Here is an 11,152-nt window from a genome sequence, read left to right on the forward strand (position 1 = left end):
CTGTGCGCATGCCAGCGAAATGCCCTCCTACATGGGACCCATGACATTTGTTCAAGAACAGTGGGATCTCAGACTCCGCTACACAGCGAGGGATTATCACATCTGAGCCGATGTTGAACAAATAAGGTTTATCCCAAAAATAATCCTTTGCCAAACTGAGCAATCTCTTCTTTTCCCGTTGTACAGTATGCGCTGGAAACTATCCTGTAGTTAAAAAGTTATCCAGGTCAGCGAACCATGGCTCTTTCGCATGCACCAGAAACAACTTCTCATCTGGGAATTGTTCATTGATTCCAGGAGATTTGTCCTCCTCTTGCCGTAACCTACTGAGGTGATCCGCCACATGATTTTCCTTTCCCTTCCTATCCTTGATCTCTATGTCGAATTCCTGAAGCAACAAAACCCATCTAATCAAGCGGGCCTTTGTCTCTTTCTTCTCCATCAAATATTTAATGGTTGCATGGTCAGTGTGAACAATGGTCTTGCTTCCGATAAAATACTGTATGAATTTCTCGAAAGCGAAGACAATAGCTAGCAGCTCTTTCTCGGTGGTAGAGTAATTCTTCTGAGCGAAGTCCAGTGATTTACTTGCGTAATAAATGACATTAAGCTATGACTCCACCCTTTGTCCTAGTACAGTGCCGACGGCATAATCACTTGCATCCGTCATCAGCTCGAATGGCTCACTCCACACTGGTGCTGAAATTATAGGAGCAGAGGTCAGCTTATCCTTCAGTATTCGGAAAGCCTCCTCACACTCGCTTGACCAGTGAAATTGAGAATCCTTGCACAGCAGTGATGTGAGTGGTTGTGTGATTTGACTGAAGCCCTTGATAAAACGACGGTAGAATCCCACGTGGCCAAGGAAACTTCGTACTCCTTTCTCACTCGAGGGCGCTGGCATCTTTTCGATTACACTAACTTTGGATCTATCCACCTCAATACCGGAAGACGTGATCTTATGGCCCAAGACAATTCCTTCATTTACCATGAGATGACATTTCTCCCAGTTCAGCACGAGATCAGTCTCAATGCAGCGAAGAAGCACTTTTTCCAGATTATTCAGGCATCTGGAAAATGTCTTGCCATATACCGAGAAATCATCCATAAAAACTTCAATACAGGAGTCCAGGAGATCACTGAAGATATGGTACATACATCGCTGGAAGGTGGCCGGAGCGTTGCAAAGCCCAAACGGCATCCTCCTATAAGCGAAGGTCCCATATGGACAAGTAAATGTTGTCTTCTCACAGTCCTCCGGTTTGATGGGAATTTGATGGTAGCCTGAGTAGCCATCGAGGAAACAGTAGTATTCGTGACCTGCGAGCTTCTCAAGGCATTGATCAAGGAATGGAAGCGGGAAATGATCCTTCTTTGTGGGTGAATTCAATTGTCTGTAGTCGATACAGACCCTCCATCCAGTGACAGGTCTTGTCATGAAGACCTCCCCATCGTCACTTATCTGTTCGACGAATCCTCCTTTCTTGGGAACCACCTGGGTTGGGCTAACCCACTGGCTATCACTGATAGGGTATATGATTCCTGCATCGAACAATTTAATCATCTCCTTCTTGACTACTTCTTGCATATTCTCGTTCAAACACCACTAAGGCTGTCTACATGGCTTTGCATCAGCTTCCAGCCTTATATGGTGCATACACACCGCTGGACTGATTCCCTTGATGTCTGAGATTTTCCATGCAAACGCCGCTTGATTCCTTTTGAGAAGTGAGATGAGCTGAGCCTCTTGGTCCGGCAATAGTAAGGCGGAGATTATCAGCGGGTAACTCTCCTCCGAGCCAAGGAATATATATTTAAGGTGCTCATGTTATTTCTTCAGCTCATCCTTATTGTTGGCCACGCTCGCTGGTTCCCTCGTTGCTTGTTCAATGGATTCAGTAGGCGCTTGAGTCTCGTCGCTTGCCTCAGCTGAATCCTTTTTATCTTCCAGTTCGAGCGATCCATTATCTGCAATTCCTTCCAGATATTCAAGTATAATATGGTTCTCAAAAGTTATTATTTTATTTAACTCATTAATAAAATCACAATTTTCTTCCTGGGGTTGGCGCAGTGCTGAGTTCATGGAAAATGTGACTTTATCGCCACCAAAATTCAATGAGATTTTGCCTTCAGCAACATTTATTGTAGCTTGAGCGGTGGCTGGGAAAGGTCTCCCTAATATGATTGGAATGTCGCGGTCTTTGCTCATTTCCATAATAATGAAATCTGCAGGGAAAATAAATTTGTTCACTTGCACGAGTACATCACAAATGATTCCTTTAGGCAATATTGATTTAACGGCAAACTGAATTACAGTTCTGCATGCTTATAACTCATAAAGCCCTAATTTAGAGAAAAGCGAAAAGGGCATAAGATTGATACTTGCACCTAAATCACATAATGCCCTAATCGGCTCTAAATTTCCTATTGTACAAATAATGATAAAACTCCTAGGATCACTGAGTTTCTTCGGGAGGTCCTCCTTAAATACGGCGCTGCACACACTTTCCAGCTGCACCGCTGCCGCTTCATCAGGAAATGCCCGTTTACGATTGATTATATCTTTGATAAACATAGCGTAATGTGGCATCCGAGACAAAGCATCAGCAAATGGTATAGTAATTTGAAGATTACGGAAAGTATGTACAAACTTATCAAACTCCTTGGAGTTGTCCTTTTTCCCAAATCGTGTGGAAAGGGGGCTCGAGCCAAAGGCTGAGCGGGACCCTTCTCTTTTGGTTCAGACTCCTGAGCGGCTGGTATCGCTCGAGGTTGGGATGGACCTTGCTCCTTAGACGGAATCTGTTTTAATTCAACCTGCACAGGCACATTAGCAATAATAGAGGAATGAGATTGATCAATACCTCTGTCTGGCAGCGGTGGCGATTGCGTCCGTTTTCCTCCTCTGGTCTCGATGGCCTTCGCTTGGTTCCGGACAGTCTCGCTGTCCCAGGCAACGTTCCTTTCTGCTTCAGCTTCAGAGCTTCAGCAATCTTCCCGACTTGAACTTCCAGCATTTTGATCAAAGCAGATGTGTTTCTTTGGAGCTCCTGATTCGCTCGCTCTGTGTTCCTCCAGACTCAGCGGTGCTTGTGCCGCTGTGGGAGGTTGAGCGAATGCAGGTGCCTGCTGCGAGAAATGGGGGGTTTGATAGTATTTTTGTTGATGTGGATAATATCCCCCTTGATGATATTGTTGCGCAGCGAACTGTTGTGGCCTCTGAAATTGTTGCTGAGGACGCGGTCCAGCGGGGCCTTGAACCTGCCCCTTTTGGAACTGCTAGAATTGAGGGGCATTTCTGCCAGCCATATAAAAGACCTCCGCCGGGTTCTAACCTTCATCATTTGAGCACTCAGCAACCTGTGGACCTTGTTGGTCTTCATAAGCTCTTTCCTCGCATTCCGAGGCCTCATGCAGTGCCTGTTTTCCTTTATTACGCAGGTTCTGCTTCATGAGCTTAGACAGCTCCTTAACTTGGATCGACAGACTGTCGATTCTTGCGTCGTGAGATACGAAAGCAGGGACCTGGTATAGACCCCTCGATGGCTCGGGCCTGTTGGACTCTGGCCAACTTGACTGATTGGCCGTCATTTTCTCTATCAAAGCCCTCGCTTCAGAGGCACAGCACCCCATCAGCGAGCTTCCTGCCGCTGCATCTAAGGACATTCTAAGTTCAGGAGTAATTCCTGAGTAGAAAATTTGAAGCTCCATGAAGTCCGGAATTTCATGATGAGGGCAGTTGCGGAGCAATTGCTTGAATCGGCTCCAGGCTTTAGGAAGAGTCTCATCACTCGCCATCTTGAAAGTAAGTATTTCATTCCTCTCACGAATGGTCTTTGAAACAGGATGGTATTTACTCACGAAGGCCTGTGCTGCTTCCTTGAATGAGCCAGAAATGGGATAAAGGTTATCAAACCATTTCCTGGCCTCTCCTGTTAAAGAAAAGGGAAACAGAATCAGTTTGGCAGCGTCCTCCGTGATGCCGTGCGATTTGGAGGTGGCAGCGATCCTGTTGAAGTTCTGTAGGTGCTCGTAAAGGCTTTCATTGAGCAGCCCATGAAATTGACTCTGGCTCGCCAGGCTAACGAGCGCTGGTTTCATCTCATAATGGCCAGAGCCTCTGGGCGCAGAACTTGTAATTAAAGTGTGATCCAGAAAGGACTGGTAGTGAACGTCCATGGGGACTTCAACAAGCGGGTGATCAGCAGCCCTGTGTCCCTCAGCCCTCTGGTAAGGCTCAGCAGTAGGTGGTGGGGGAGTGATGGTTGCGGGCATCGCAGCGGTGTTGGCAGCTTGTGCCATTTGGGAAGCGATAAATGCTACCTGCGCAACTTGAGCTTGTTCCACCTGAGCGAGGTGCGCTTGCAGCCCCGCCATTCCCTGTTGGATACTACTGAGGGCTCTTAATAGTTGCTCCTCAGTCTGTGAAAGTGCAGAGGAAATGACAGTTGGGACCACAGTGGGGACGTGGAGCGGCACCTCCTGCGAAGATGCAGATGTGGCGGAGTTTGAAGATGTCCCAGCAACAGTCTGGAAAGCTGGGACGACAGTAGAAGGAGCGGTGGCATTTCCCTGATTCACCATGAGTTGTTCTCGCACTTGCTCTCTGAACAGACGTCTCTGTGATCGAGCGGAAGGAGTAGGACTCGTGGGATGCTGAAAATGCTTCGGACCCCTACAAAATGGCAGCCACACAAAACTAAAAGTTAGAAAAATTAATTAAACACAAAAGTCATGATTACAGCGAATTAAAAGTAAATTATGGCGCTTCAAAAGATTTCGAAAAGATACTTTTCATGAGTTTAAAATCCCCGGCAAGGGCGCCAAATTATGATGACCAAATTTTGTTATTGTAACTTGTATACAAATTCACAGGAAATTTTATTCGAAAATCAATGAGTAGGATTTTATAGGAAAACGATCAGATATAGCAATTGTGTGGTTGTAGACCCTGAGTAGTTATCACAATTATTTATACTCTTTTTACTGGTGAGTTTCCAGGTCGAATACAAGGATTTTAAGTCATGAATTTCAAAGGTGAAAATCTTGAAGAAAGCGACAAAAAAAATGCAATGAGATTTTAAGTCCTCACAATTTTCTTCCTGAGGTTGACGCAATGTTGAGTTCATGGAAAATGTGACTTTATCGCAACCAAAGCTTAATGAGATTTCGCCTTCGGCGATATTTATCGTAGTTTGAGCGGTGGCTAGGAAAGGTCTCCCTAGGATAATTGGAATTTTGCGATCTTCGCTCATTTCCATTATAATGAAATCTGCAGGGAAAATAAATTTGTTTACTTGCACGAGTACATCACGGATGATTCCTTTAGGTAATCTTATTGATTTATTGGCAAGCTGAATTACAGTTCTGCATGCTTCTAACTCATAAAGCCCTAATTTAGAGAAAAACGAAAAGGGCATAAGATTGATACTTGCTCCTAGATCACATAATGCTCTAATCGGCTCTAAATTTCCTATAGTACAAATAATAATAAAACTCCTAGGATCGCTGAGTTTCTTTGGGAGGTCCTTCTTAAATACGGCACTGCACACACTCTCCAACTGCACCGCTGCCGCTTCGTCATGGAATGCCCGCTTTCGATTGATTATATCTTTAATAAACTTAGCGTAATGTGGCATTTGTACAAAGCATCAACAAACGGTATAGTAATTTGAAAACTACGAAAAGTATGCACAAACTTATCAAATTCTCTGGAGTTGTCCTTCTTCCCTAGTCGTGTGGGAAAGGGGGCTCGAGCCAAGGGCTGAGCGGGACCCTTTTCCTTCGGTTCAGGCACCCGAGCGGCTGGTATCGCTCGAGGTTGGGATGGACCTTCTTCCTCATATGGAATATGTATAACTTTATCCTGCACAGGCATGTTAGAAACTATAGGGTTAGGAGAATGATTAATATCTCTGTCTGGCAACGGTGGTGATTGTGTCCGCTTCCCTCCCCTTGTTTCGATGGCCTTCGCTTGGTTCGGACAGTCTTGACTGTCTCAGGCAACATTCCTTTTTGCTTTAGCTTCATAGCTTCAGCTATCTGCCCGACTCGAATTTCCAGCATTTTGATCGAGGCAAAAGTATTTCTTTGGAACTCCTGATTTGCTCGCTCTGTGTTCCTCCTGAGTTCCTCCAGACTCAGCGGTGCTTAGGCCGCTGTGGGAGGTTGGGCAAATGCAGGTGCCTGCTGCGGAAAGTGGGGGGCTTGAAAGTATTGTTGATGTGGATGATATCCCCCTTGATGATATTGTCGCGCAGCGAACTGTTGTGGTCTCTGAAATTGCTGCTGAGGACGTGGTCCAGCGGGGCCTTGAGCCTGCCCCTTTTGGAACTGCTAGAATTGAGGGGCATTTCTGCCAGCCATATAGTAGACCTCCGCTGGGTTATGAGCCTCTTCAGTCGAGCACACAGCAACCTGCGGACCTTGATGGTCTACAAAAGCACTTTCCTCACATTCCGCGGCCTCATGCAGCGCCTATTTTCCTTTGTTACGCAGGTCCTGCTTCACGAGCTTAGACAGCTCCTTGACTTGGATCAACAGACTGTCGATCCTTGCATCGTGAGAAATAGAAGAAGGAACCTGGTATAGACCCCTCGATGGCTCGGGCCTGTTGGACTCTGGCCAACTTGACTGATTGGCCGCCATCTTCTCTATTAAAGCCCTCACTTCTGAGGCACAGCGCCCCATCAACGAGCTTCCTGCCACTGCATCCAATGACATCCTCAGTTCAGGAGTGATTCCTGAGTAGAAAATTTGCAGCTCCATGAAGTCCGGAATTTCATGATGAGGGCAGTTGCGGAGCAATTGTTTGAATCGGTTCCAGGCTTTGGGAAGGGTCTCATCACTCGCCATCTTGAAAGTGAGTATTTCATTCCTCTAGCGAATGGTCTTCGATACAAGATGGTATTTACTCAAGAAGGCATGCGCTGCTTCCTTAAAAGAGCCAGGAATGGGATAAAGGTTATCGAACCATTTCCTGGCTTCTCCTGATAAAGAGAATGGAAACAGAATCAGTTTGGCAGAGTCCTCCGTGATTCCGTGAGATTTGGAGGTGGCAGCGATCCTGTTAAAGTTCTGTAAATGCTCCTAAGGGCTTTCGTTGAGTAGCCCATGGAATTGGCTCTGGCTCGCCAGGCTGACGAGCGCTGGTTTCACCTCATAATGGGCAGAGCCTCTGGGCGCAGAACTTGTAATTAATATATGATCCATAGGGGACTGGTAGTGAACGTCCATGGGGACTTCAGCAAGCAGGCGATCAGCAGCCCTGTGTCCCTCAACCCTCTAGTTAGGCTCAGCAGTAGGTGGTAGGGGAGTGATGGTAGGGGGTATCGCAGCGGTGTTGGAAGCTTGAGCCGCTTGGGAAGCGATAAACACCCCGTGTGCAGCCTGGGCTTTCTCCACCTAAGCGAGGTGCGCTTGCAGCCCCACCATTTCCTGTTGGATGCTACTGAGGGCTCTTATGAGCTGCTCCTCAGTCGGTGTGAGCGCATGGGGAATGACAGTGGGGACCACAGTTGGGATGTGGAGCGGCACCTCCTGCGAGGATGCAGATGTGGCGGAGTTTGAAGATGTCCCAGCGGCAGTCTGGACAGCTGGGACAACAGTAGAAGTGGCATTTCCTTGGTTCGCCATAAGTTGTTCTCGCACTTGCTCTCTGCACAGACGTCTCTGTGATCAAGCGGAAGGAGTAGGACTTTTGGGACGCTAAAAATGCTTCAGACCCCTACATAATGACAGCCACACCAAATTAAAGGTTAGCAAAATTAGTAAAAATACAAAAACTACGATTACAAAGAATTAAGAGTAAATTATGGCGCTTCAAAAGATCCTCAACCAAAATACTTTTCATGAGTTCAAAATCCCCGGGAACGGCCCAAAATTATGATAACAAAAATTTTTATTATTTAATTTTGTACAAACCCACAGGGAATTTATGTTCAAAAATCAGTGAATGGAAGTTTATATAAAAGATGATCAGATATAGTAATTTTGTGGTTGTAGACCCTGAGTAGTTATCACAATTATTTATACTCTTTTTACTAGAGAGTTTCCAGGTCGAACACAAGGATTTTGAGTCATGAATTTCAAAGGTAAAAATCTTGAAAAAGCGACGAAAATGCAGGAGGGGATCCGCTAAATCTAAGCTATCAAAAGCGGTAAAGAAAGCGGTAAAAATGAGGTGAGCGGAAGCGAGCGAAGCGAGGGCGGAAGGAGAAATGGCAGTAGTAACCAGATGATCGGGACATGAGCAGAAGTGGGGACCAGATGAATGGGACATAGATGAATAGCGGTTACCGAGTGAACGGGACATGAGCGAGTGGCACATTATATGTATAGATATATATATAGATGAGCGACAGAGAGTGAAGAAGAGGTGTTGTATTTGAACTTTGCGTTACTAAATGGATAGATTTCCCTGGATGTAGTGAGCGAGTGATGTAAGTGTGTTATCGGAAATATATATATTACGGAAACAGTTAGAAGGGGATAATGTAATTATATAAACTGAAATATAAAGAATTCATAGCACTGGAATTTTGACCTTCAGGGATTTACAACAAGACTTCAATGACCTCCAGAATCGAGACATTATAAGAAAGAAACCCTACTGTCACTAGGAATCTCTGTGACCTAATAGACCACCGCCTATGCCCCGTTAATTTTCCCAATATCTGCCTCATTAGTGGCTTTACCCTTCTGTTACCTCTTTTTAATCAAAATTTAATTCAGAACATTAGTTAAGCAGGTCGACAAGGCTCCTGCGTACTTAACTACATTGAACTACCTTGAGACCGCTTTTGGCGCATAACAAGGCTCAAATAATCAATTCTTCTCTTGCTCTAGACCAGTGAAATGAAATTCTCTAAATTCAAACTTTATATAAGTGTGTAAAAAGTGTGGAAGAAAAGAGAATGAAGAACTGAATGATATTTCATTATCTACTACGAAAGCAGGGAAAGACTAGAGCTACAAAGCTGTAAACGAAAGCAGTAATCTAATCAACCTGTAAAGACTTGGCCAAGGGAGGAGGGAAACCCCTGCTCCCTTGGCCATTCCTATGGAGAACTCCCTTACAAGGTTGGAGCTCTCAGAGACATGAAGACGACTTGCTTGCGAAAAGTAATTGCTAAGAGTATTTAAAATCGAAGTATCGATCCCTCTTTCATAAAGATATCTGGGCATATTTATAGTAGGTGAACAGGACGGTTGCAATCAATTGCTGGGCGGTTCCAACCGCTGGGCAGTTAGGCGGTTATTGGTAGTTATTCCGTTGAAGCAGTTACTAGCCATAACTCCCAGGGCGCTCGCTTTAATTGCATTGAAATTCAAGGGCTCAGATCTTCCTCGCTTGCCGGAGAGCTGGATGGCATCAATGCAGCTAGGCTCGCTTGCTGACTGGAAATGAAATGGTTGTACCACTGCAGTTGGAACACTTAGTTGAAATCTGGGGATGATCTGCAGCGATGGGTGTCTGGACAGTCGCTTGCAAGCGGGAGAGGCTGTCGCTTGCGAGCAGTGTAAGCTACCGCTTGCCTCTCATGCCTTAGTCTTTTTCAGAAGATATTATGGGCGCTTGCGAGCGGAGGCGGCTGTCACTTGCGGCGTCTGCCTTAGCTTTTCTGGTACCAGACTACCGCTTAAAAAGGGCAAAAATCGTTAATAATCTCAACAACGAAATTTGGATCATGCCAAGCGATATGGATCAATAATGTATGCCATCAATGGATTATTATGATGGTTTTTATACAGAAACTCGAGTAATTCACAGTTTTGTCAAGCTAAGAATATGCTCATATTTGGAGTCATCAGCTACTAACATTGCAAAACAGGAATTTGTCCCACTTGTCATTTTTGGCAAAAACTATTTGTCGTGGGCCATGGATGTTGAAATGCATCTGGAATCGATGGGCCTGGGTGAAACGATTGCGAGAGGCAATAATGCCACAACTCAGAGCCGAGAAAAGACAATGATATTCCTCCGACATCATATCGATAGAAGGACTGAAAATAGAATATCTTACAGTCAAGAACCCTCATGACTTGTGGAATAAACTAAAAGAAAGATACGATCACCTGAAGTTGATCGTACTGCCGAAAGCCCATAGCGAATGGCACAATTTGAGGTTGCAGGACTTCAAATTAGTCACTGAATATAATTCTGTCATGTTCAGGATCACTTCACATTTGAACTTATGCGGTGAGAATATTAATGACAGTGACATGATGGAAAAAACATTCTCCACATTCCACGCCTCAAACCTGTTTTTACAGTAGCAATATTGAGAGAGAGAGGCTTTAGAACATATTCAGATCTTATTGCCTGTCTTTTGTTGGTAGAACAAAACAACCAACTGTTGTTGAAAAATCATGCATCCAAGCCAACAAGTTCCAGCCCATTCCCTGAAGCGAATGCGGTACAGTCTGCAAATTCAGGCCGTGGAAACAACAAAGGCCGGAGATATGGCAGGGGCCAAAAATGCAACCATCCCCAACCTCATCGAAATAATGGCAAGAAACCATACAAGCCCCTGAAGTGGCAGAATAACGAGCAGAAAAGAAATTATAAAGATAAGTGCCACAGGTGCGGCACAAAGGGACACTGGTCGCACGTCTACAGAACGCCTAAGCATTTAGCTGATTTGTACCAGGCTTCACTGAAAGGGAAAAATATGTCTGATGATGTAAATCTCTCTGAGCAGAATAATGATGATGCATATGATGATGTCCTAAAGAACACATCCGCTGATGTAAACCTTGCTGAATAGAATAATGATGACACATATGATGATGTCCTAAACAACGACCTTATGCATCTTGATACAGCAGACTTCCTTGAGCACCCTAAAGGTGCCAAGTGACTATGTATTTTACGGCTTTATTACATTTTGTACCCCCTATACTTTTTGTAATACCCCTCTTTTTGTATCATTTTGTATTCCATCAGCTATATTAATGTATTGTCTTTTTGTTTGTTTTATTCTGAAAAGAATATGAATGTCACGTGTCACAATACATATAATAAAGAGGACAATATTTGCCTAATCGATAGTGCGACCACGCACACGATATTGAAATACAAAAAGTATTTCTCCCACCTGAAGTTGGGAAAATCAAAAGTCAGCATAATAAGTGGCAGTGCGACAATTGA

At 44.7% G+C, this 11,152-nt stretch overlaps 1 protein-coding gene across 1 annotated transcript; it reads left to right on the forward strand.

Annotated features, from left to right (window-relative positions):
- The first annotated feature begins 9,725 nt into the window (after nt 1–9,725).
- LOC127242390 (uncharacterized) lies at nt 9,726–10,769 on the forward strand. The gene is made up of 3 exons (XM_051261910.1): nt 9,726–9,936; nt 10,028–10,201; nt 10,342–10,769. Exons 1-3 carry the CDS (start codon nt 9,726–9,728, stop codon nt 10,767–10,769), a joined length of 813 nt encoding a protein of 270 aa, XP_051117867.1.
- The last annotated feature ends 383 nt before the right edge of the window (nt 10,770–11,152 follow it).

The sequence above is a fragment of the Andrographis paniculata genome, unplaced genomic scaffold (assembly GCF_009805555.1).
Source record: "Andrographis paniculata isolate CXL003 unplaced genomic scaffold, ASM980555v1 Contig86END, whole genome shotgun sequence".
NCBI lineage: Eukaryota > Viridiplantae > Streptophyta > Magnoliopsida > Lamiales > Acanthaceae > Andrographis > Andrographis paniculata.